Source organism: Chiloscyllium plagiosum, unplaced genomic scaffold (genome assembly GCF_037043375.1).
Source record: "Chiloscyllium plagiosum isolate Xiang-an unplaced genomic scaffold, Cpla_swu_hap1 HiC_scaffold_6, whole genome shotgun sequence".
Lineage (NCBI taxonomy): Eukaryota > Metazoa > Chordata > Chondrichthyes > Orectolobiformes > Hemiscylliidae > Chiloscyllium > Chiloscyllium plagiosum.
Genome location: NW_028270144.1, coordinates 49,545,248 through 49,569,623, shown reverse-complemented (window position 1 = coordinate 49,569,623; position 24,376 = coordinate 49,545,248). Strand labels below are relative to the sequence as shown.

Sequence of the window (24,376 nt, the reverse complement as noted above, 5' to 3'; positions counted from 1 at the left end):
CCCTAGCTTTTCTAGCTTCTCCTGATAGCTCATACTCTCTAATCCAGGCAACATCCCAATAAACATCTTCTGCACCCTCTCCAAAGCCTCCACATGTGGCAACCAGAATTGAATGCCATACTCTAAGTGTAGACTAATCAAAGACTTATAAAGCTGCAACATGACAGCCTGACTCTTGTACTCAGTCACCTGACCAATAAAGGCAAGCATGCCATACGCCTTCTCCACCACCCTATCTACTTGTGTGGCCACTTTCAGGGAGCTATGGACTTGAACCGCAAGATCCCTGCCATTAATAGCACACTTTTCCTTAATATTTGATCTCCCAAAGTGCAGGACCGCACACTTATCCAGATTAAACTCCACTTGTCATTTCTCTACCCCATCTGCAATTGATCTGTATCCCACTGAATACCTTTTTAACCTTCTACACTCTCCATACCTCCACCAATCTTTGTATCATTCAGCCTGATAAATACCCTTCCAAATACATTCTGCCTTCTATAGGCAAGCAAATTCTGAATCCACATGGCCAAGTCATCATGGGTACCATGCAACTTAACCTTCTGAATGAGCCTACATGAGGGACCTTGTCGAAAGTCTTACTAACATCCATGCAGAAAACATCCCTCATTGATCACTTTCATTACCATATAGAAAATTCAATCAAGTTAGTAAGACATGACCTGCCTTCCATGAAGCCATGCTGTCTGTGCCTAATTAGCCCATTGCTTTTCCAAATGCACGTAAATCCTATCCCTAAGAATTCTTTCCAAAAGCTTCCCAACCACTGTTGTAGGACTCACCAGTCTGTAATTTCCTGGATTATCCCTATTTCCCCTGTTGATTAGAAAAACAACATTAGCTCATTGCCAGTCGTCTGGGAGCTCTCCAGTAGCTGGCGAGGATACAAAGACCTTGTTCAGGGCCCCAGCAATCTCCTGTCTTGCCTCTCTCAATAAACTAGGGTAGATACCATCAGGCTCTATGGACTTATCCACCTTTAATGCTCTCTAAGAAAACCAACACCACTTTTTCTTGATTTCAAAATGCTGTAGCATATTAGAATGCTCCGCAGAAATCTCACTATCCTCCATATCCTTCCTAGTCCCACAAAAGTTCCTGTGTAAAAATTGTAAAATGAATTGAAAACAGTGCGTGGTCCCTTTTAAGAGAATGTGCTTTGGCTGGGCCTGCAAGTTTGCAAGCATTGTGCAGAGAGCTCCAAAATTGAAACAAGTCTATCAAAAGACTTTTCAATTAGTAGTTCCAAGTAGCATTTTACTCAGACAACAGTTTAAATTCAGCGAATTAATTTAAAAATACACTTGTAGATGCAGGACCAATTGAATTTAAAATGGGTTGTTTTTACTTTAAATTCTTACAATTTGTTTAGCTTTCTAATGTGGCATGGGGGGATATATACAACCGGGAATTTTGAAAATCGGCAGACAGCTACCTGCCATTTGAACACAGAGCCAACTGTTATCTGAAGAACAAATATTGGGCTTTTTACAGAAATCTTTAAGCTTTCTAAAACGTTCCATCAAAGGTATCACATTATTTTCAGCTCAAAATCCTCACAGAAGAATCATCAGAAGAAAGACATCTGTGACATCAAATCAGCAGAAGGAAGATTGGAGATAAAGCAGAGAAGACACAGACTGTGCGAACTTGGAGAGATTAAGTTTTAATTTATTCTTATTAATTGGATTTATATAAGTGGGACCTATGTTATTGAAATAGCATATCTATTAAAATGTAGTTCAGTAAGGGAATAGGAAGCAGTTAGAAGAGATTTATTCTGTTTGATAGTAATTATGTTGAATTGTTTACTGTTAGAATTGAATAAATAAATAGTTGTTAATTGTAGAGTGAGTGAAAGGATTTCATTTCATTTAACCACCTCTTTATAATAGATTGGGAGTTGAGAGGCAGATTATACCCATGTCACAACTTTTTTATTCAGATTATGAGGTGAGGCGATCTTCTCTGGATGTTTCAGTTTTAATTATCAAAGAAGAGTCGACCTCCCCTTCGTAACACTAGTTATCCTCTTGTTTTTAATGTATGTACAGAATATCTTGGGATTCCCTTTAACCCTATCTGCCAAGGTTATTTCATGGCCCCTTCTTGTTCTCCTAATTCCCTGCTTGAGTTCTTTCCTGCTTTCTTTATGTTCCTCATGGGCCCTGTCCAATTTTAGCTTTCTGAACCTTACGTATGCTGTTTTATCCCTTTTGACTAAACTCCCAACCTCCCTTGTTATCCAAGGGTCCCTTACCTTGCCATTCTTATCCTTGCTCCTTACTGGAACATGCCAGTCCTGAACTCTCATCAGCAGGTCTTTAAACAATTCCCACATGTCAAATGTGGACTCATCTGATAACTGTTCCTCCTAATTAACACTCCCTAACTCCTGCTTAATACTAATGTAATTTACCGTCCCCAATTTTATATACTGGCACAGGGTTCTGACTTATCCTTATTCATAGCTATCTTACAATTTGAGTTGTGATCACTGTTTCCAAAATGCTCTGCCACTGAAAGCTCCGTCACTTGGCTGGGTTGATTAATGAATACAAGTTCCAGTATTGCCCCTCTACTTTGACTATCCATATATTGTTTCAAGAAACCCTCTTGGATGTACTTAACAAATTCTGCCCTATCTAAGCCTCTTGCTCTAAGGGAAGCCCAGTTAATATTGGAGAAATTAAAGTCACCCATTATGACAACTCTGTTTTTATGGTATCTTTCCACAATCCGTTTGCTCTTCAATATCTCATTGATTGTTGGGGGGCCCTATACTGTAATCCAATCGGAATGACTGCACACATCTTATTTTTAAGCTTTACCCATATTGCCTCAGTGGATGAGCCTCCAATATGTCCTCTCTGAGTGCAGATGTAACATTCTCCCTGATTAGTAATGCAACTCCTCCACCTGTTTTACCTTCTCTAACTCGTCTAAAACAACGAAACCCTGGAATGTTCAGCAGCCAATCCTGTCTCTCTCTCTCTTAACCAAATCTCTGTAATGGCCAGAACATCATAGTCCTATGTGCTGATCCAGGCTCTAAGCTCATCTGCCTCACTTATAATACTCCCTGTGTTGAAATAAACACACTTCAGCCTATTAGTACTATCATGTTCATTTACCTGTCTCTGCCAGTCTTTATTTTCCTGATTTACTAGTTGTAACATGCACCTTCCCCTCCAAGTCTGCAATGGCTGATCTGCTGCTCTTGTTCCCAGCCCCTTGCCACTGTAGTTTGAATCCTCCTGAGCAGCACTAGCAAATCTCCCTGCAAGGATATTGGTATCTCTCCAGTTTAGGTGCAGCTCCTCCCTCTTGTACAAGTCACCTAGAAAAGTGTCCCAATGATCCAAGAACCTGAACTATCAATATCCTTTCTTCCCCAGAACTCCTCCCCTATTCCTGACTATTGTATAAATGCTGCTCCCTTCACACTTAATGTCAGCTCTGATGAAGTCATCTAGATTTGAATTGTTAGCTTGCTTTCTCTCCATGGATGCTGCTTGACCCACTGTGATCTCCAACATTTTTTTGTTTTCTCTGTCAAATTATCAGCCAGCTAACTGTATGTAATGAATATAATAGTAATCCATGTAAGCACATCACCCTGAATTTTAAATGTAAGTAAGCCAAAGGAAAAATTCTCAGATTGAGAAAGAGAGAAACAGACAGAAACTGAAAATTTGGGGGATTAAGGCTTAGGAGCTAGTAATGTGTTTTAAATAAGATTTACTCTGAGAGATGAAGTCTCCAGAACAAGACTTGAGCAGGAAAGAAAGTAAAGTGCAGATCGAGAGGACTATCTGTACCGAGACCAGTAGTAGTGTAACGTCATAAGTGCAAGGAAAACAGATGTTTGGCGAATGTAAATAGTGACCAAACCAATCTCTAAAGTGATTGTTGGGTATAGTTTATTGAGTCTTCATAAGTCCATCCTTATTCTTAGGGTAATAAATATTTTTACAGTGATGGGATGGTAGTCAGATAACTACTTTGTGTTATTATAGAGGAAAATACCAGAAATCTCCTAGGACTAGAGACCTAAGTGGCAATGGAGAATGGGGAACTGAAGGAAATTAGTGTTTCTATTAATAACAATGTACTAGAGGAATTAATGGAAATTTAACAGCAGAGTATTTTTTAAATGGTAAGAGGTTGTAAATTGTACATGTACAAAGGAACCTAGGTGTCCTTGTTGATAAATTACTAAAGACTAATGTACAGGTGCAGCAAGACCAAAGCTGAGAACGAAACACTTGGGTATGTGATGGAATAAGTATAAAATGAAGAAATCATCTTTAATAAGTGAAAAATCAGTGTCAAGGTAAGAAACAAAAGATGGAAGAAGATTGTTGGGGGACTTGACAGTGTCGATACAGAAAGATTGTTTCCCCTTGTGGAAGAGTCTAGGACTGGAGTACAGAATTTCAGAATAAATTGTTGCCCACTTAAGACAGAGATGAGGGGGAATTTCTTCGGAGAGTTGTGAATCTGTGAGAGTGGAGTTGAGGATTATCAGATCTACCATGATCTCATTGAATGGCCCATTCGATGAGCTGAATGGCCTACTTATGTAGGAACAGATGTCTGAGATGTCAGACCAGTTACATATTCATTAATTGACAGGTGATTCAATATAAATCTGACTATGGGGTATATAATGTGGCTTAACATAGAAAATACAATATTTAGACATTGATGTAATGTGACAATGCATTTTCTGCAGTTGTCCAATTAATTTTGTACAAATGCAAACTAAGTTTTCTTTGTAATTCTCTTCCATCAATTTTCAGATATTTGTTTCCTCAGGTATGCCAACAAATAATAATCCTACTTTACACTCTTGGGAAATCAAGTGTAGATATATTACTCATCTCAGGAGCAGTGAAAAAAGACAGAAAAATTGTTTAAAATAAATATACTGCAGAGTTAAAACTCAGTAAAGTTTGAAGTCTTTTGCCAGCTGTTTGGAAAGTCCAGTCCAGTAAATACTTGTCCAATGATTCAGCTGAAGACTATATCAGGAAAGTGGTCCAAATGGTATATGATTCCATGATAATGAAGAACCAACTTGATTATTTTCTTTACATTCCCTCCTTTGCAGAAAAGAGGAGACCATTTGGTCAGTCCCTGAAGTCAATGCTCACAGCCAGGAGCAAAACAAAAACCGTGTTGTTGTACAATTGGAGCAAAAGAAAAGTTAAACGTATTCAGCATTCATGCAAACTCCAAAAACGTTTTGATAGCTACCAAATGGAAATACATAGTTAGTCACAAACCCTCCTGTTTTCCACACCTTTGAAAGGAATGAACATACTGTTATGGACAGCATTTAAAGGCATATCATGTAATGAGAAATTAACAGATACAGGAGTGAACCAAAAACGAATTTGCACAATTTATATTTTGAAGTGTAAAGCTTTTTTCTGGATTCTCTTGTCATGTAGGCATACTAAAATAGTATATAGTTTAAAGGAAATAAATGGAACAGTGCTAAATAGCTCATTATGGGTATCATGTAGTTTTTAAATGTTGACTTTTAGTCACAAAGATGAATCTCCTTAAGGCTTTCCCTGCCGCAACACTGTAACTTTGGCCTATTAAAAAAACAGGACTGTCAATAAAAATTCTGCCAAAGTTATGGCAACGAGCTTCAGCCTGAATGACATTCCTGTTGCATGTTTAAACAAAGCCACTATTTCCCCCAATGTGATCCTATTTTGACATTTAGTATGTGTCATGGTTGCCTTATAGTGCATGATATCAAAATTTTAGCTTGCAACATCACCTAGCCCCACTTTGGGAAGCCCTGCATTAGCAAATTAACGAGCAGATAAGTGACCCGGAGTGTACCAGTTGATCAAGAGGTCCACCTCATGTAAAAGCACACACTAAATAATAGAAACAATGCAGGGGTATACACATCATCATTATAGTTTTGTTACAGTATAAATCACTGAAATAAAAGTGCAACTTTGCCTTAAATATAACTTAAGGGCATAGAGCCTTCTCACTCACATCGTCAAATGACTACATGGACATAGTGGAGGTTGTGATAATATAGTAAACTTCCAGTAATTGAGGTATTTTATTTTTGCCAGTTTATCGAGAGTGCCAGTTAAAACAAAGTTTACAGTACATCTAAAGACACTCTTCCACAATTTCCTGGGAAAATAAATCTTTTAGTATGTACATAATCTTGATTTTTGTTAACTGTTGTCACACTAATGTTGGTGTTAATTCAATCCATTAATGCTCACGAGACTGGACTATTTAATTGAAATGCATCATGTAAATGGGGAGCCCTGGCCTGATAGTCCAAGAAATGAACATTGGAAACAGAGAACGTTGATATTCCTGACAGTTTAAGTTTACTAATGAGTAAACAAAGGCTTCTATTTTTGTGTCCTAATTTTAAATGTTCCAGAAGTTTCAACATGTCATAGTAGAGGTTAATGGAGATGTGAAATCGATGTACATGGATTTGTATGTGCATTGATAATTTCTATCTGACAATGGTGTACAACACCACAAAGTTGCTCAATAGCATAGAACAGTCGACTTTTTACTTTTCATTCTATTGTTACACATGAATCCTGACTTTTCAAAGACAAATCCATGATACACGATAATCCATGTTGAGGTTCAAAGCCAACATTTGAAATTTCATCAGGAGTACATTTCAGGAAGTAAAGGCCAAAGTTGAAAGCAAAGCATATTGTTTGATATTATTGGTTTCTTTTGTAAACAATGACACTATGAATTATATATAAGTCAGAAATAATTTTTGTGAATACCTTTACAATTCAAGTAGTTTAATGAATGATGATTATAATACTGATAATTGTTTTTTTGGAATTAGGCTGTCTGCTATCAGCTTTGACCATGACTACACACCAGACATGTGAATTTCACAGCAAATGCTTAGGCTGTTTCCAATTTATAAAAAACAAATATAACAGGAATTTTTACCTCAAAGTACACACAACTATCATGTTATTGCATGTACACTGTACACTCTTATGCATAATCAAAGTTCTCAAGTAATATATATGACAGAAGTAACATGTTTTGTTCTAACTATAGTTCTTACTTATTTAGTGTGCAACACAATTTCAGAGACTTGCTAGAGTTCATCTCGTCCAGGAGCTGGAAAACAGAAATTTTAGATGAAATGCTAATGACAATAGCAAAATGCTTCACAACCTTCATCATGGGACTAGTATTTTGAATTTTATAAAATACGCGGGTTGCAAGATTACAAAGGGATCTTGATCAATTGGGTCAATGGGCTGAAAATTGGCAGATAGTGTTCAATCTGGATCAATGTGAGGTGTTGCATTTTGGTAAACGAACAAAGGTAGGGCTTATACAATTGATGGTAGGATTTTGAGTAGTGTTGTAGAACAGAGGGACCTGGGAGTTCAGGTACATAATTCTTTGAAGTTTACTTCATATATAGACAGGGTGGTTAAAAATACATTTGGCACACTTGCCTCATTTCTCAGTCCTTTGAGTACAGGAGTTGGGAAGCCATGTTGAGGTTGTACAGGACACTGATGAGGCCTCTTCTGGTGTCCAGCTCTGGTTGCCCAGTTACAGGAAGGATATTATTAAGCTGGAGAGGGTTCAGAAGAGATTTACCAGGATGTTGCCGGGTATGAAAGGTTTGAGCTATAAAGAAAGGCTGGATAGCTAGGAGTTTTTTTTTTCACTGGAGCGTAGGAGGTTGAGAGGTGACCTTATAGAAGTTTATAAAATAATGAGGGGTATATGTAGAGTTAATGATAGTTGCCTTTTTCATAGGATAGGGGAATTTCAGGACAAGGGGTGCACATTGTTAAGATGAGGAGAAAGATTTAAAAAAGCATGAGGAGCAAATTTATTTACACAGGGTGGTTTGCCATTTGGAATAAACTTCCTGAGGAAGTAGCGGATGTGGGTACAATTACATTTAAAAGACATTTGGATAAGTACATGAATAGGAAAGATTTGGAGGGCCAGGAGCAGGCAGGTGGGACAAGTTGAGTTTGGGATTACGTTCCGCGTAGACTGGTTGGACCGAAGGGTCTGTTTCTGTGCTTTTTGACTCTGAGTTTTGGTAAGTTACTCTGTTGCATCTTAGATGATGATACACATAGCTGTCACTCTACAATGCTGATGAAGGGAATATTGAATGTGGTATTTGGAATGCCTATCAAACTGGTTACAGTATTTTATCCTGGATGGTATTGAGCTTCTTGAGTGGTGTTAGACCTGCACTGCACCCATCCAGGAAGAATTCCATCAGACTCCTGGCTTGAGCCTTGCTCATGATGACGTGGAGGAGCTGGTGTTGGACAGGGGTGGACAAAGTTAAAACTCACCCAACATCACGTTGTAGTCCAATAGGTTTATTTGGAAGTATTAGCTTTCAGAGGGCTGCTCCTTTGTCAGGTAGCTAGTCTTGATGATGGACAGACTTTGGGGAGGCATAATGATAAAACAAAAACAGAAGTTGCTGGAAAAGTTCAGCAGGTCTGGCAAAATCAGGGAAATCAGAGTAAACATTTCGGGTCTGGTAACCCTTACTGAGAAGGATTCTTTTGGTTTTCATGTTTAATGATGTTGAGTTCTAATGAACTTGTTTAAACAGTGAGCTATGGATATGCTTCCCCCTAATTACATCAATACCTTTAATGTCAGCTGATATCAGTATCTTTAATGATACATTCATTTGGTTTCACACTAATCAGTGCACAAGGCTGCTAAATTAAGAAGATAAATTCAAGGATAGATAGACAAATAGCAGTGTGGCTATTTGACATGTTCCCTTAATGGTCATATGAAAAGATGGTGAGGAATTTATGGAGAAATAGTTTGAGATGGGAACAAGGTTAGAAATTAAAGAATGACTTAGAGAATCATTATGAAGAAGTATTTAAGTAGTTGTAGGGAAAACACATTACTGTACAAAATGTCAATCTCAAAACAACGAGTGAGAGGTTTACAGCACACTTAAATTGTTGCCTTAAACAGTGAGCAGCTAGGGAGGGAATATGCAGAACAAATGAGTTATGACTTTTGCATATTGTAAGTGCCATTACAAATTCAGGCCTTGTATTTTGATATTGAAGAATCAATATCAAAGAAAGTAACCATGAGTGCCAAAATAGCTAGTAAAATTACCATGGGTCTGAAAATGTGCAGAAAAGGTCAGTAACATCAATTGGTTGAGACAGTCACAGGCCAAGATTTAACCAGTTGTACTCTCTCTTGTCTTCTCACTCAGGCAGCAGAGCTGGTTACTCTCCTGTGTAGTCTATTTTGTTCCTTTGTTTCACACTCATTTGCTGCTGAATATTGATATTAGTTGGGGCTGGACATTTGTTGCTTCTGAATGATGTTGACATGCTTTTTGAGCCACCTAGAAGTATAGCCTTGAAAATATTTGCCAACGTATACACCAAGAAATAATAATTTTCTAAAACTAATGAAACCCATGTCAAAGGGTATTGAATTCCTTTCTCATTGCTATTTCTGATAGAATTTGGTCAATTGCCATTTGTGAAACATTGTATGTTGTGAGGGTTGAGAAGGATATCAGTCTGAAATGGCCATGCCTGTGAGAATTCCTCTTGAGGTTGGAATACTGAAATCGGTCATTTCAGACAGTAATTAATCCCATTTGCAATATCCCTGGACTCTTGCAGAAAAGTTACTTTTCAACACTGAGATACTGAATTTGAGGTGCAGAGTTCTCTTTTGTTTTCTTTTGAAGTATTCTGCAGTTGTCTATGTTGAGACTGAAAAAAATCATTTTGTATTAATCGAGAAAATCTATTGGCTTGGACACTGTATTGCTTGCTAGCATATTTGGATGTGTTATAATGAAATCCAATTTGGGGCTACACGGGAATCAGTCTGTGTTGCAATTGTAGCACGTGGGGACTTTGTGTAAAGGTGCAATGTTCTCGCTGCCTATATGGATGAGGGCAAATTCTGCAAAGCTGGTGAGCAAACTGACTTCACTATTGAGGAATGGGGTAGGGAATGAAAAGGAATGTGGTTGTGGTTGGAGACTGCACACTGTGTTAGAGTTACACTGCTCTCTGCAGTTCCATTTCATGCCTGCAGTCAAATCTAATGAAAACTCTGCGTGGCTCCATGACTTGCTCCATGAAAAGAGCAGGATCCAGTTACTTGGACTGTGTAAACGATGCTCTGTTGAGAGAGCTTGAGGAGTTAATGTCAAAATTAAAATAATCAGGTGGATTAGAAGATTAAATAAACAGGTTAAATATGTGGCTGAAAGAGAGTGAAGATTCAGGGGTTCACCTCATTGTGACCTGGCATGAATATTGAGGAAAAGGTGAGCTGTTCCAGTGGGATCATGTTCTATTTAGGGCAATAGACAGAGGTAGGGGTGGGGGACACTTACAGAAGAAGAACAGGGTGAGGGTGAGGTGTCTTTTGGGAGGAGAATGTGCTTAAAAGGTGCATAAACTCCTTAAACTGTCCAACTTTTCAAGAATAGTTAAATGTGAGGTGATAGATTTTGGGAGATCCAGTCAGGGAAGGATATATACAATGAATGGTAGGAGAATGGAGGAACAAAGGGTTCTTGGTGTACAAGTTCATAGATCTCTGAAGGTGTCAGCACAGGTTGGGTAGTGAAGAAGGCATACTGGTTGCTTGCCTTCATTAGCTAGGGCACTGAATATAGAAACAAATTCTATTGTCACAATGTTATAAAACATTGGTTAGGCCACAGATGGAATACTGTGTGCCGATCTGGTTGCCATACTATAGGAAGGATGTGTTTGCACTGGAGAGGGTATAGAGGAGGAATTTCACCTGGATGTTGCCAGCGATGGATAGCCTCAGGTAAGAGGAAAGACTGGATAGACTGGGTTTGTTTGCCTTTGAGCAGAGCAGGTTGAGGGAGGATCTGATTGAGGTATATAAAATTATGAGAGGCATTGACAGAAAGATCTCTTCCCCATGGCAGATGTGTCTAAGACCAGAGGACATAAGTTTAAGGTGAGATGTCAGTGGTTTAGAGGCGATCTGAGGAAAATTGTTTTCACCCAGAGGGAGGTAGAAATATTGAGCATTGTGCCTGAGAGGATTGTGGAGGCAGGTAACCTTGCAACATTTAAGAAACAGTTAAAATACCAGGGCATAGCAGACTGTGAACCTAGCAGGTAAAATGCAGGGATTGTTGTAGTTTGGTTGTTGTTCGTTGGCATGGACATGGTCGGCCGAAGGACCTGTTTCTATGCCTTATGATTCTACCTAACTGTTGACACCCGTAAAAATGTGTTTTAAGAATGAGAATGTGTTCCTTAAGACTGTAGACTACGATATAGAATTTTAAGTAATCAGACTGTTTGTTTTCCTCTGTTCATGGGTCCTTGTGAATATGAGATGAATTGACAAGGGAAGTGAAGACACATGTACTTAGGTACAGTGAAAGTTTTGTTTTGTTTTGTGTGAAGACCGGACAGATCTTACCATGCAAAGTCAATAGGGGTAACAGAACAGTGGTGAGTGGAAGTAGGAAGTACACATACATTTGAGGGTCATGGGGAAGGATAGAGGGGCATAGGGTGGGATAAGGAATGAGGTGCTGTGGGGTATAGGTAGAGAGCAAACAGCAATATTTTATATTTTCTTCTTCTGTTTTAATTTTTGAACGCAGTACTGGAGCTCCATGCTCAGATTTCCATCCTGTCCAACTCAAAAATTGTCAGCCTGCGATAGTCAGGTCCTTCTTGTGTCAGATTCCTAATTCAACCTGCCCCACCCTGACTGAAAATGGAAAGCACAGGTGGCCATTTTTGAAAGTTGGTTTGTGGAGCTGGGAATTATATATACTCTTTTTGGAGGAGAGGAGAGTCCTGGAGGTTGATCTGCATAAATTGTCCAGTGAGGTAGGACTTACAAGGGGGTGCACAAATAGAGTTATTGACGATAAGGGCAAGAAGTTATGTTGAATTTTTTTTTAAATTGGATACACTACATGGAAGTACAATGTCTGGATCTGTTCACCAGTCTTTTAGGAAAGATGTTAAGAGTTGTTGAGAGGATACACAGGAGATTGACTGACTAGAATAGCCTAGTGGCATGGAAATTTAGGTGCAAGATAAACCTGGAGAAGCTGGCATCGTTCTCCTTGCAGCAAAAGAGATTGAGGGGCGATTTGACAGGAAAGTATGAGATCATGACAGGTTTAGATAAAGTCAACAAAGCAAAGCTATTTCCATTATGTGACTATATAAAAATTGAACACAACTGGGCAATAGATAAAAGAGGGATGTAAACACAGTGAAAGGTGATGACTTGAAACTAGCTGCTTATGAGAGTGATGGAAGCAGAGAGCAAAGGGAAATTGGATGGGCAGTTGAGGGGTTAGAAGGTTTACAAGGAATTGTGGGAATGGGGGACTGGATTACTCCACAGAGAGCTAAAAGATTATGATGGGCCAAAAGGTCTACTGACTTTTAGCACAGATTATAGTCTTCACCCTGCATCCCATTTTCTTCTTTCTTTATCCATCTTGTATTCTCTTGCCCTTCAGTCTTAACAAATTGTACTAATACAACAAAATACCTTCTGCACTGATCCAAGACCTTTCACAATGTTTGGTGTAATGAACAGAGTAAAAAACAATAAACAACCTAGAAAGTTCCGCTATAATCATGTGACTGGATTTGAAAAATAACCCTCTGGAGCCCCTGTAAAGTCAATGCCAGCCCAAAATATAATAACTAAGCACTTCCAGATGGGTCTGAATGCTCACTATTGAGTTATAAACTGCTATTGAAATTTATCTCCAAGAGAAACTCTTACCGACTAGAATTGATAGTTATACCTATTCTACAGGAAGATATGTGAATGAGTTTCCATTTAACTCCTGGAATGGGCCATAGGCAGTTGGGTATCTATGATGCAAGGCTTTGACTTGAGGTAAACTATTTCTGCTCCACCTTGGTCACACAATCCCACAAATTTGAACCCACCTGCCTTTTTGAATATACAATTTTGAAATAGCAAACAATTTAGGAATCAGTGCTGATCCATGCGAGGTAAACTGAATATCAGCATTCTCAATAAAACAAAAGAACTGTGAAGACTGGAGATCTAAATCAAATAAAAACGGAAATTGCTGGAGAAACTAAGCAGGTGGCAGCCCCGTGGCAAAAAAAAGTTAATGTCCAATGATTCATACTTGAAAAGTTAACACTGTTTTCTCTCCACAGGTGCTGCTGTATGCTGATTTTCTTCAGCAATTTCTGCTTTTGCTTATATCAACACTCCTAAACTTGGGTTCCGAAGAAAACATCTCTGACTTATTGAAAATAGTATGTGCTGCATAAAACATTTTTCAACATGACATGAAAGGAGGAGTTAAATTTTGGAAGAAAAACTTCCCAGAGGGCTTCTGAAAAGATTTTTAAAGACAGTTTTTCAACTCATGGACTCCATTAAAACAAAGACATTGTTATGGGGTAACAGTCAGTTATTTTCTTTTGAATAGGTTGTTGCTAATTGAACAGTCTCTAATTTTTTGTGATGGTCTCTCTTTGTGTATACTTATGTACTCTGTTGCAAAATATTTCCCTTGTGTCATCGAATCATACAATTTTGCAGTATAGAAGGAGGCCATTCACCTATCTGTACCAGCCCTTGACAGAGATACCTAGCTGGTCCCAAAAGCTCTTGTGGTACTGTCCCTACATTTGGATTATAAGGCCCAGGTCTAAGTCCTACCTGCTCTAAAGGTGTGTAATAAACTATTCTCAACAGATTGATTCAAAAAAACCTTCAGCCTTATCTTTGTAGCCATCTCACTTCATTATTTTCAAATACATATCCAGTGCTCTTTTGAAATCTCCTGGGTGGCACGGTGGTTAGCACTGCTGCCTCACAGCGCCAGAGACCCGGGTTCAATTCCCGCCTCAGGCGACTGACTGTGTGGAGTTCTCCCCGTGTCTGCGTGGGTTTCCTCCGGGTGCTCCGGTTTCCTCTCACAGTCCAAAGATGTGCAGGTCAGGTGAATTGGCCATGCTAAATTGCCCGTAGTGTTAGGTAAGGGGTAAATGTAGGGGTAGGGGTGGGTTACGCTTCGGACTTGTTGGGCCGGAGGGCCTGTTTCCCCACTGTAATGTAATGTAATCTAATCTAATCTCTTATGGAATCTGCCTCCACTGTTCTCCCAGGCAGCACATTCCAAATGCTCACAAATCTTCAGTAATGAAGTTTCTCCTCATCTACTTCTAGCTGTCTTGCTGACAATCATGACGTTCTGACCCTTTGTTACTGACACAGCAATTACTGGAAAAAGAATATCATTCTTTACGCTGTCAAAATTGTTCATAATTTCAAACACCTTAATAAGGTTGTCACTTAATCTTCTCTGTTCCAATGAGAATAAGCCCATTTTTTCTAACCTTTCCTTGTATAAAATATCCCTCATGCTTGTTATTATTTCAGTAAATCTCCTGTCTCTTGTTTAAGACTGTTTAAATTAACCCAGTTAAATTTATTAACACTTGACCAGTGTTTTGTTCTTTGCAAAGTCACAGCACATAAACAGGGGGAATAGGGAAGATAATTAGATTAGATTAGATTACTTACAGTGTGGAAACAGGCCCTTCGGCCCAACAAGTCCACACCGACCCGCCGAAGCGTAACCCACCCATACCCCTACATTTACCCCTTTACCTAATACTACGGGCAATTTAGCATGGCCAATTCACCTGACTTGCACATCTTTGTGACTGTGGGAGGAAACCGGAGCCCCCGGAGGAAACCCACGCAGACACGGGGAGAACGTGCAAACTCCACACAGTCAGTCGCCTGAGTCGGGAAACACTTAAGGAAAACACTTAAACAACAATCTGGTTATGGACAGAAGGGTAGAGGGGGGAAGGGACACGTTTTAAAACTTGCAATCCATTCAAAGCCTGTGACAAATGAGAATGATTTTCTTGTGAAGTTTATTATTCCATGTAAACAAGAATCCCAAAGATCTTACCTTGAGACTGGGATTTTGATTTTGTATGGCTATTCCTTCTCTGTCCCTCCACTCTTTTTAATAACATTTTTATTTCATTATCATAATCATTCCACTCTGGTACAATTCGCATAGCAGCTTTTAGCTTAGGTTCTTTAGTCCTAGGGTTGTTGCACTGAAAGTTAAAAGCAAATCCACAATTTGTAAAGACCATTTCTCCTTAAGATACTATTTAAACAAAAGGCAAAGCTCAAAATGTAATGCAAGATAACATTATTGTTCATATAAATAGGCTTGATCTGATTCTTCCAATAAATGTTAATTCCTTAAAACCTTTGTTTTGCTATCACAAAGTTCTATATATGTCCTAATCTATACTTATTGATAGTTCACAACTTTCCAGTTCAAATGCTTTCTCAATAATATTTACCGTAGTGGACATTGTTAGGGGTTTTAGTTAAGTATTCACAGATGTTAACTACACTAAGGAGGCCAATTTTGACTCCTAGGTAAAAACAATGACTGCAGATGCTGGAAACCAGAGTCTAGATTGGAATGGTGCTGGAAAAGCACAGCAGTTCAGGCAGCATCTGAGGAGCAGTAAAATCGACATTCCGGGCAAAAGCCAGAAATGGGCAATTACAATTCCATTGATGACCATATTACCTTACATCCGATCCATCACATCTTCCCCTCAGTGCAAAGTTCCCAGGGTAAATCAGATTAGATTCCCTACAATGCGGAAACAGGCCCTTTGGCCCAACAAGTCTACACAGACCTCCGAAGAGTAACCCACCCAGATACATTCCCCTACCCTATATTTACTCCTGACTAACACACCTAACATTTAGCATGGCCAATTCATCTAACCTGCACATCTTTGGATTGTGGGAGGAAACCGGAGCACCCGGAAGAAACCCACACAGAGACGGGGAGAATGTGCAAACTCCACAGTCGCCTGAGGTGGGACTCAAACCTGGGTCCCTGGCACTGTGAGGCAGCAGAGCCACCTTGCCACCCAGTTTAACTGTCTACTGAGTGTGGTTTTGAGAATGTGAGGCCCAAAGGTGGGCATTAAAATTACTTTTGTGTTACATTAAGGAAGAGTATAATGAATATGAGCTACTGCAATCTGCGATTTCCCCACTCCATGTAGTATGCTTGCAGTCATGGCCCAGGAGGCCTACCTTCTTCCGAACCTGGTAACCTCTAAGCCACTTGATATTGAACTAATCATGAGCAGCTAAGTCACAGTTCGACACTTTGTTCATGATGTTGTGTAGAGAGATTGATCATTGAATTGAGACAGAAATCAGTCAGCATAATATTTAAACTCTCACGAGATTGCAGCCATTCTTAACAGCCTAACTGGTTTGAAACTAATGTGTCTGCAGTATCCGCAACAATCATTATCACATTCTTGGGAGAGGTGAGTATTGTAAGGATCATCACTTGATTTGAGAAGCTGCCATCATTAAATTAGTAGTTGCCATTTTACTCACTTTAGTCCTTCTGGCAACAACAGCATAAGAGCATAAGGTAAACAAAATGGGACCAGGTTTAGACCATTCAGTTACTCAAGCCCACCCCATCATTCTATATCATCATGGCCCTACGCCTCCACTTCTCATTCTTCATAGCATTCAACTCCTTGATATTTCAAAACCTTCTGTTGAAATATTTTCCAACTCTCCGGGGCACAGAATTCCAGACATTCTTCACATTTCTTTGTATCTCAGTTTTAAATGAATGTATCCTTATTTTGTAACAAAGCCTAATTCGAGATTTGCCCCATCAGTGGAAATACCTTCTCAACATTTATTTTTTTCAATATGATGAACCCTCATTCTTCTAAACTTTAATAAATAAAGGGCTAACCTGTTTAGATGTTCTTGATAAGTCAAATTCTGCATCCTAGGAAATGGCCTAGAATCTCTTTCAAACAGTCTCCAATGCCAACATGTCCTTTCGTAAATATGAGCACCCAATGTCCATAGTACTCCAGGTTCAGTCTCATCCAGATCATGCACAGTTGTTTCAAGACTTCCTCATTTTTAAAGCCACCAGCAATAAAGGCCAAATTCTATTTGCCATTTTATTATTGCTGCACCTACCTGATAACATTTTGTGTTTCATGCAACAGAATATCCAGCTCTGTGCTGTACTTTTTTGGAATTTATCTCAATTCAAATAGTAGTCTGCCTTTTGAGTCTTTCTACCCAAGTGCATGACCTACACTTTACTACATTAAATTCAATTTGCCAAGTTTTTGCCCACTCATTTTTTCCTATGTCCCCTTGCAGATTCCTTGTGTCTTCATCACAAGATGCCGTTCCACCTATTTTTTATATTGGCAGCAAATGATATATTATACTCTGCCCCCTTTTCCAAGACACTAATATAGAAAGCAAATAACTGAGGCCTGAGCTTTGTGGAACTCCACCTGTTCTTTCCTCAACTTGTAAATTCACATTCTTTCTCAAATTGAATTCAAAATTATAATTGTGTGTTGCTACCTCCGAAAGGTTCCTTACCCATAAGAGATCTTATAAATCCTACCTCATTATTACATTATCACATGCAAATTAGACTATTCTGAGGTAGGTTCTGCAATGTACTACAGTACTCTAAGAAACAATCCGTGATCCAGTCTGCAAATTCATCTTTCACATTTCTCTTGCCATCAGATTTGTCCAGTCAATATTCAGATTAAAATCACTCGTGATGACGCTATTGCCCTTCTTACATGCCCTTATTATTTCCTAACTTATACTTTGTCCTAGAGTGAGGCAACTCTTCAGGGCCCTATGATGATTCTCATTCGTTGCTGCTTTTTTTTTTGCTATTCCTTATTTAAACCCAAACTGGTTTCACGTTACATTCTATTGTACCTATATTGCTACTCACCACTACACTGATATATTCCTTTAACAACACCACCACATTTCCTTTTCTTTTCTATCTTGGTGGGCGGCACGGTGGTTAGCACTGTTGCCTCACAGCGCCAGAGAATCGGGTTCAATTCCCGCCTCAGGCGACTGACTGTGTAGAGTTTGCACATTCTCCCCGTGTCTGCGTGGGTTTCCTCCGGGTGCTCCGGTTTCCTCCCACAGTCCAAAGATGTGCAGGTCAGGTGAATTGGCCATGCTAAATTTCATATAAATTTCATGCTAAATTTCATGCTAAATAGTGTTAGGTAAGGAGTAAATGTAGGGGTATGGGTGGGTTGCGCTTCGGCGGGTTCGGTGTGGACTTGTTGGGCCGCAGGGCCTGTTTCCACACTGTAAGTAATCTAATCTAATTTTTCTGGAACATTGAATATTGAGTCCCCAGTCCTGGTCACACTGCAACCATGTCACTGTAATAGCTATGAAGTCATGTAAATTTATTTCTATTTGAGCCATAAATTCATGAATCTTTTTAAAATTAGAACACAGAACTGTATAGCACAGGAATGGGCCCTTCAGCCCACAATGTTGTGCCAAACATGACGCCAAATTAAACTAATCCCTTCAGCCTGCCGTCGGTCCGTATTCCTCCATTCTTTGCATGTTCATGTTTTTATCTCAACGTCTCTTCAATGCCCTGATCATATCTGCCTCCATCAACACCCCTGGCAGCATGTTCCACACTCCTACTGTAAAGGAGACTAAATTATAAGCAGCGAATGGGATGGACTTGATTGAAAGAAAGACAAGTGAAATACTACTTCACCTGGGGCCTTGGACAATGAAGAAGGAAGAGTTGAATGGGCAAGTGTTACACCTTTTGCAATTGCTTGGGAAGGTCCCATGGGGGAGTGAGGAAGTGTTAACAGTGATGGAGAAGTGGACCAGGATGTCAAAGGGAGTACAGTCCCTGTGGAATGTTGACAGTGGAGATGTGTTTGGTGGTGGCATCTTGCTGGAGATGACACAGGATGACCCTTTGAATGTGAGACTAATGGAGTACTAGCTGAGAGAGTGAAATGCTGGGATGTGAGGTGAGTGTAGGAGTTTAAAAGGAAGTTGTGGAGGGAGGTATTGCTATGTCTTGTTTCCTTACACCTTCCACAGGTCCATTGGAGTTAGGAGCAGGTGTTCAAGTTCAGAAAATGTCATGGGACCAACAGGAGCAGCTGATCGATGAGTTAAGTCCCAGTGGGTATTTCCAAACTATATTATTGTACTGAAAACAAAAAATGCAGGAGATCACAGCAGGTTAGGCAGTATCCATGGAGAGAAAGCAAGTTAACGTTTCAAGTCTAGATAACTCTTCACTAAAGCTGAAGTGAAGTTGGAGGGAGCAGCATTTATGCAGTAGTGTGGTTGGGGTACACGTGGGGAGGATCCTCCTTTTGCAATATTTTGTAAGTGTTTGTTTAAGCAAGGGTAGGGACTTACTCGGTTTATTTACCTTTTTAAAAAGTCTTCTAAAGTTTTTAAACTTTAAATTGTTTAGTCAGGTCAGGAGAGGTCAAAACAGTGGTCTGCCCCTCTTGCTCCATGGGGGAAACTGGGCACATTTCCAGTGCCTGGGCCAGCAGGAAGTGTGCAGGAACTGTGTCCAATTGTAGTTCCTGGAAGCTTGGATTTCAGAACTGGAATGGTGGCTGGGGACGCCATGGAGTATCCGTGAATCTGAGTGCATTGTGGCTAGCATGTTTAGAGAGGTGGTCACTCCACAGATGAAGACCTAGAGAAGGAAAGGAATGGGAGACCACCAGGCAGTCTAAGAGAAACAAGTAAATAGCATTCAGTCTTGGAGGCTGACAAATAGATAGAACATAGAACATAGAACAATACAGCACAGAACAGGCCTTTCGGCCCATGATGTTGTGCCGAACATTTGTCCTAGCTTAAGCACCCATCCATGTACCTATCCAATTGCTGCTTAAAGGTCACCAAAGATTCTGACTCTACCACTCCCACAGGCAGCGCATTCCATGCCCCCACCACTCTCTGGCATCTCTCCTATACCTTCCACCCTTCACCTTATATTTATGTCCCCTTGTAACACTCTGTTGTACCCGGGAAAAAGGTTTCTGACTGTCTACTCTATCTATTCCTCTGATCATCTTATAAACCTCTATCAAGTCACTCCTCATCCTTCGCCATTCCAACGAGAAAAGGCCTAGCACTCTCAACCTATCCTCATACGATCTATTCTCCATTCCAGGCAACATCCTGGTAAACCTTCTCTGCACCGTCTCCAAAGCTTCCACATCTTTCCTAAAGTGAGGCGACCAGAACTGCACACAGTACTCCAAATGTGGCCTAACCAAAGTCCTGTACAGTTGCAACATCACTTCACGACTCTTGAATTCAATCCCTCTGCTAATGAACGCTAATACACCATAGGCCTTCTTACAAGCTCTATCCACCTGAGTGGCAACTTTCAAAGATCTATGAACATAGACCCCAAGATCCCTCTGTTCCTCCACCTCACTAAGAACCCTACTGTTAACCCTGTATTCCGCATTCTTATTTGTCTTTCCAAAATGGACAATCTCACACTTGGCAGGGTTGAACTCCATCTGCCACTCCTCAGCCCAGCTCTGCATCATATCTAAGTCCCTTTGCAGCCGACAACAGCCCTCCTCACTATCCACAACTCCACCAATCTTCGTATCATCTGCAAATTTACTGACCCACCCTTCGACTCCCTCATCTAAGTCATTAATAAAAATTATAAACAGCAGAGGACCCAGAACTGATCCCTGCGGAACTCCACTTATAACTGGGCTCCAGGCTGAATATTTACCATCTACCACCACTCTCTGACTTCGACCGGTTAGCCAGTTTTCTATCCAATTGGCCAAATTTCCCTCTATCCCATGCCTCATGACTTTCCACATAAGCCTACCATGGGGAACCTTATCAAATGCCTTATTAAAATCCATGTATACTACATCCACTGCTCTACCCTCATCCACATGCTTGGTCACCTCCTCAAAGAATTCAATAAGACTTGTAAGGCAAGACCTACCCTTCACAAATCCATGCTGGCTGTCCCTAATCAAGCAGTGTCTTTCCAGATACTCATAAATCCTATCCCTTAGTACCCTTTCCATTGCTTTGCCTACCACCGAAGTAAGACTAACTGGCCTGTAATTCCCGGGGTTATCCCTATTCCCTTTTTTGAACAGGGGCACAACATTCGCCACTCTCAGTCCCCTGGCACCACCCCCGTTGACAAAGATGCTGGTTTATCCAAGGAGTGCAGACAGAGGCAAACTTCTGGCACCATGAGTATCCTGACAGTACAGGAGGGGCGGAAAAGAGGAAGGGCAATAGTAATAGGGGATTCCATAGTCAAGGGAAAAGATATTTGCTACTGTGGCTCTCAACATGACTCCAGGATAGTGTGCTGCCTCCCTGGTGCTGGCTCTGCAATATCACTGAATGGCTACAGGGCATCCTGAAAGGGAAGGATGATAAAATCAGAGGTGATGGCACATGTTGGTACCCACGATATAGGCACAAAAGAGGGATGAGATCTTGCATCAAGAAGTCAGGGAGCTAAGCAGAAGACTAAAAGGTAGGACTTCACGGGTTGTAATCTCTCAGGATTACTCCCAGTGCCACATGCTGGCAAGTACAGAAATAGGAGAATAGTGCAGATGAATGCGTGGCTCAAGTGTTGGTATAGGAGGAGCAGATTTAGATTTGTGGATTGCAATGGTTGATGGAGGTACAAGATTGGCAGTTCAACATTCCAGAATATAGACTCTTCAGGCAAGACATAGGAGCAAGTAAAAGAGGAGGCAGCATTGGATAATTAGTTAAGGACACAGTTACTGCAGTAAGGAGAGATGATATCATGGAGGTTATCCTCTTCTCATTGACATATCTTGTGATATCTTGAAGCTTTGTGGGTAGAGCTTAAGAACAAAAATGAGACAGCCACACTGCTAGGTATTTGTTAGGGACCCCCAGAAAGTTGGCAGGAAATTGAGGAGGAAAATTGTGCACAACTCAAAGAAGTGTGTAAAAATAAAAAATGGTAATTGCAATAATTACAACTTTCCCAATAATACTTGAAATGTGTACAGTAGAATTATTTAGGCCAAATACATAGAGAGTTCAACAAAGGATTGAACTGTTCTGCACTTAATTCTGGGAAATGAAGCTAGACAGGTGGTTGAGGTGATATTTAGGAAGCATTTTAGTAATAGCAATCACAATGTTGTACAATTTAAGCTCATAATGGACAAAGAAATAGTTGTAGTGTGGGGGTGGGGAGAGGTTGGTGTTCAAATAGAGAATGGGGAGTACAGAAAGTGCATGGTGTAGCTTAAGAAAGGAATTAGGAAAGCAAAGCGGGGCTATGAAAGAGCTCTAGCTGGAAAAAGCCAAGGAAATCACAAGATATTCTATTAAGTGTATCAATGGGAAGTGATAAAATGCTGTAGTTGAGGTGACTGTGGGAGGAGTGGGCATGGACTAGATATTGGTGGATAGCCTGTCCTCAGAAATGGAAACAGAGAAGTCAAGGAAGGGAAGGGTAGACTCAGAGATATCAAAGGCAAGAGAAGGGTGGAAATTGGAAGCAAAACTATTGAATTTTCTAATTCTGGATAAGAGCAGGATTTATGAAGAAAATGTTGTGGTTAGGGGGCCCCAGGCAGGATCGGAACAAGGAGTGTTCCACATACCCCATAAAGACAAATATAGCTGGAACTCATGCATGTGTACACCTTTGACTCAGACATCACCATTGAAAAACATTGCTTCAGTTTTAATGCTCCTTTGTTTCAGATTCCTCCATGAGAGAAAACAGTTTCGTTGTGATTTACCCATCACATCACTAGCCATCTTAAATGCCTCAATCAATCTTCTATACACAAGGGATTAGAAACATAAGCTTTGTAATCCATCTCCTCGTAACTTAACTCCTAGTGAATCCACACTGCAATCCCTCTTAGACAGGTATCTGACATTCAACACGAAGACTGATTTCTAATTGGATTGCAAACAGAGCTCTGTACTGGCTATATCACAGTTTTCTCCTCTTAGTGTGCCAGCCTTCTTGAAATAAGGGCCAACATTTCACTGGCTTGTTAAGTTATTATTGGCACTTGTTCACTAACTGGGATTCCTAAGTCTCTCAACTACTCACCCACAGTTCCTAGCTTCTTACAATGTAGAAAATATTCTGATTTGTATTACTTGGGTTTAAAGTGAATGTCTCACACTTTCTTACAACATACTCTCTTTGCCATTGTTTTGTCTACTCTTAAATCGATTCTGTCATTTTGCAACGTCCTGTTCCCATCTACATGATTTGCCCATTGTTAACAGCAAACTTGAATGATGGCACTCTTTTCCTTCCTCTACCAGCTTACAGACAGTGAAAAGCTGAGGTTGAGATGTGATCAGTGATGCCTCCTCCAGGAAGCTTCTGATGGTTTTAAGGAATGTTAGTATGGAATGTGAAATTTATGACATCAGGCTCTTTACCCACCAGGTCTATTGTTTTAGCAATCTTTTTGGACTCCTCACTACACCATGTTTCACACCAAAGCCATTCCTGTGGTAGGGATTTGATGGCCACTTGATGGATCATGTTATTGGGCAGGTCCTGGAAGCATAAAAAAAAATTACGTTAATCCTAATGGCCAATGTAACCATGACATAGTATTCTAAATTGTCAAAGAACAGAGATGAATTGGCAGTTTCTGTAGTTAATAATGAAGTTTGGATATTCATTACAATAACACATTGTCATGAATACATGCTTGCACTATGTAATAGTGTAAAGGAAGGGACTCTGTCTTTAAATTGAAGCATTTTAACGTAACTCCCGAAAGCCATAAGAGTTCTCTTTGGTTACTAGTGTGGTACTGCAAGGATTGTTTGGGGTCTACTGTTTGTCATTTTTATAAATGACCTGGATGAGGGCATAGCAGGATGGATTAGTAAATTTGTGAATGACACTAAGGTTGGTAGAGTTGTGGTTAGTGACAAAGGATGTTGTAGGTTACAGAGAAATGTAGATAACTGCAGAGCTGGGCTGAAAGGTGGCAAATGGAGTGTAATGCGGAAAAGTGTGAGGTGATTACTTTGGAAGGAGTAACAGGAATGCAGAGTACTGGGAGAATGGTAAGATTCTTGGTAGTGTAGATGAGCAGAGAGATCTCAGTCTCCAGGTACATAGATCCTTGAAAGTTGCCAGCCAGGTTGATAGGGTTGTTAAGAAGGCATACAGTGTGTTAGCTTTTATTGGTAGAGGTACTGAGTTTCGGAACCGTGAGATCACGCTGCAGCTGTATGAAACTCTGGTATTGCGTACTGTTCAGGTCACTGCACTATAGAAAGGATGTGGAAGCTTTGGAAAGGGTTCAGCGGAGGTTTACTG

At 40.1% G+C, this 24,376-nt stretch overlaps 1 protein-coding gene across 1 annotated transcript in view; it reads right to left on the bottom strand.

Moving 5' to 3' along the window:
• Positions 1-1,322: 1,322 nt before the first annotated feature.
• uggt2 (UDP-glucose glycoprotein glucosyltransferase 2) overlaps positions 1,323-24,376 on the bottom strand; it is a 374,691-nt gene continuing 351,637 nt past the window's right edge. Inside the window, exons 38-40 of the mRNA XM_043691456.2 lie at positions 23,483-23,599; positions 15,059-15,212; positions 1,323-7,185 (exon numbers count right to left, since the gene is read on the bottom strand). Coding sequence (XP_043547391.2) covers positions 7,163-7,185; positions 15,059-15,212; positions 23,483-23,599 — 294 coding nt within the window. The 3' untranslated portion in view covers positions 1,323-7,162. The remainder of the gene's footprint in view (positions 7,186-15,058; positions 15,213-23,482; positions 23,600-24,376) is intronic.